The sequence below is a fragment of the Papaver somniferum genome, unplaced genomic scaffold, assembly GCF_003573695.1.
Source record: "Papaver somniferum cultivar HN1 unplaced genomic scaffold, ASM357369v1 unplaced-scaffold_65, whole genome shotgun sequence".
In the NCBI taxonomy this organism is placed as follows: Eukaryota; Viridiplantae; Streptophyta; class Magnoliopsida; order Ranunculales; family Papaveraceae; genus Papaver; species Papaver somniferum.
The window spans coordinates 1,557,363-1,559,821 of record NW_020649304.1 but is presented as its reverse complement, the minus strand read 5'-3'; the positions used below and the strand labels follow the sequence as shown (position 1 = coordinate 1,559,821).

At 46.8% G+C, this 2,459-nt stretch overlaps 1 protein-coding gene across 1 annotated transcript; it reads right to left on the bottom strand.

The window, feature by feature from the left end:
- Positions 1–689: 689 nt before the first annotated feature.
- LOC113343657 lies at positions 690–2,162 on the bottom strand. Its single transcript, XM_026587790.1, has 2 exons — positions 1,621–2,162; positions 690–1,500 (listed from the first exon to the last, which is right to left on the bottom strand). Exons 1-2 carry the CDS (start codon positions 2,160–2,162, stop codon positions 690–692), a joined length of 1,353 nt encoding a protein of 450 aa, XP_026443575.1.
- Between the last annotated feature and the right edge of the window lie 297 nt (positions 2,163–2,459).

Sequence of the window (2,459 nt, the reverse complement as noted above, 5' to 3'; positions counted from 1 at the left end):
TTGGCATTCCCATAGCCTTTTGTAGATTTGTCAGCCGACCGGGCGCCTTTGGCATTCCCGTAGTCTTTTGTAGATTTTCACACCATCATTGATAACTTACTTTTTTATTATTCAGGGCAGGTGCTTATACATTGAGCGGTTTATGCATGAGACTTTTTTAACCATTTTCCATTGATGGGCGTTTTAACCTTGGTTCCGTTCATTCGTATGAGCTTATAGTATTCACTGTCCGCTACCTTTCTTATCTTGAATGGGCCTTCCTAATTTGCGACAAACTTTCCATCGCTGGCGTTCCATTGTACGTGAGGGGCAATTTTTAAGACCAAGTCGTCTATCTTGAAGGTTCTCTCTTTCACGCTTTGGTTGTAATAATTAGCTGTGTGCTTTCTGTAAGCTTCTGCGAATCGTTCTGCTCGTGCTCTCCTTTCTTCTATCGTATCTAAGTGGGCGAAACGACTTATCTTGTCTGGCGTGGTATGGCTTGCCATTGCCATCCTTGCAGACGGAATTGCTATTTCTGCCGGGAGTATTGCGTCTTCTCCATAGACTCGCGAATAGGGTGACGCTCCTGTAGAGCTGTGCTTCGAGATCCTGTATGCCCATAACGCCTGTGGTAACTGTTCATGCCATTCTCTGTGATGGTCGTGCACTATTCTGCTTAGGACTCGGATGAGTGTTTTATTCGTTGCTTATGCTTGCCCATTCCCCTGAGGATAGTAGGGAGTTGATGTATGTAGTCTTATGTTGTATTGGCGAAGAAAATCAATCACGTCCTTGTTTACGAACAACCTGGCATTGTCTGCCCTGATTATCATAGGCGCGCCCAACCTGTAGATGGTATGTTCTTTGATGAACACGGCTACAGTTGCTCCGGCATAGTCTTTGAGGGGTATTGCTTGAACCCATTTTGAGGCATACTCGGTGGCTGTTATTATGTATTTGTGGTGCTTTGAATACGTTGGGTTGATTGGCCCTATAATATCCAGCCCCCAGCTGTGGAATGGCCATGGAGTTACTATGTTGTGTAATTGGGTATGAGGCGCCCGAATCAGGGTTCCGTGCATCTGGAAGCTTAGGCATTTTCGGACGTGTTCTGCGGTATCACTCTCCACGGTTGGCCAATAAAATCCACCTTTATAAAGTTGTAGGAACAACTTCCACATCCCTTGATGCTCGGCTTCATGGGGTCGAGTCATCACTTCCATTGCTTCTTGGTCGGACATGCATCGCAGCATGGCGTTGCTGTAGCTTCTGCGGTAGAGTACACCTTCGTGCATGAAGAAACATGTTCCTTTCTTTTGGATTCTCAAAGTCGCCTGTCTATCGCTGGGTAACTTTCCATGTTGGATGAAATCTATGTAGGGTTGTCTCCAATCTACTTCTTCAACGGTGCAGACTTCCGCAGGCTGTGGTGGAGCCTGGCAGTCGGCACAACTATCTTGGAGAGCCGCTGCTTGCGCGAACATACTTGGCCAGTATATCTCTAGCCTCTGAAGTCTTCTGTAAAGGTGAACAGCGTCAGTATTCCCACATGTCTCCGTGTGCAGCTCCTAGAGTATTCTCTCCGCTTCTCTCTTATTTACACATCTTGCGAGGAATCCCCCGGCGGCTAGATAGTACAAAGCTCCTTGGATCATCACAAATTTCTTGAAGTCCTTGGTGGGCATTACTCGATCTTCATCCATCCGAGTTAGGTCTTCGATATATAATCGCTTCGAATCTTCTGCTTCCTCGAAAGCTAGATCTTCTTTCCAAGTGCTGGGAAATTCCTTTCTTCTTACCGCGACTGTACCCTCTTCTTCACCATTTAGTTGCATCTTTCTTGCTAGAGTCGTTAGTGCATCCGCATGCCGATTCCCACTTCTGCCTGTATGGTCTAATGTTGACCCCGTCTGGTTTATTAAACTTTGAGCCTCTGCCCGATAAGGTGCCAGGTGCAGTTCTTTGACATGGAAGTCGCCGTTCACTTGGTTTGTCACTAGTTTTGAGTCGCCTTTTACCTCTATGACCCCTAAATCGAGCTCCTTTGCTAACCTCAGTCCCAGGATCAGCGCATCATATTCGGAAACATTATTACTGCATGGGAAATCCAATTTGAACGAATACGAGTAAGTCGCCTTGTGGGGCTTCGAACAGTACTCCTTCTCCTCCGACGGTGCCATACGATGATCCGCCAAAAAACATGGTCAAAGGTTTGTCGATGTCCACGGCTGCCACTTCTCCAGGTATGTAGTCGTGTACCTCGTCGTCTCCTTCTCCCGAAAACATGACTGTCAAGTCGGTTATCGCTTGTCCCCTTAGCCCATTTGATCGTTGGTATTTGAGCTCAAATTTTGACAGTTGTAGCAACTACCGAGCAGTCCTTACTGTTAGGACGGGCTTGGATGCTAGGTAGGCTATGGGATTTGCTGCGGCTACCACGATGGTCTCATGTGTCAAAAGGTAGGGGTGTAATTTCT

Bases quoted from the DNA above. Each gene is read 5' to 3' on its own strand.
- LOC113343657 (XM_026587790.1), bottom strand. From the start codon at position 2,162: ATGGCACCGTCGGAGGAGAAGGAGTACTGTTCGAAGCCCCACAAGGCG. The intron at 1,501-1,620 runs GTACTATCTAGC...TCACCTTTACAG, and splicing joins GTGATGATCCAAGGAGCTTT to AAGACTTCAGAGGCTAGAGA.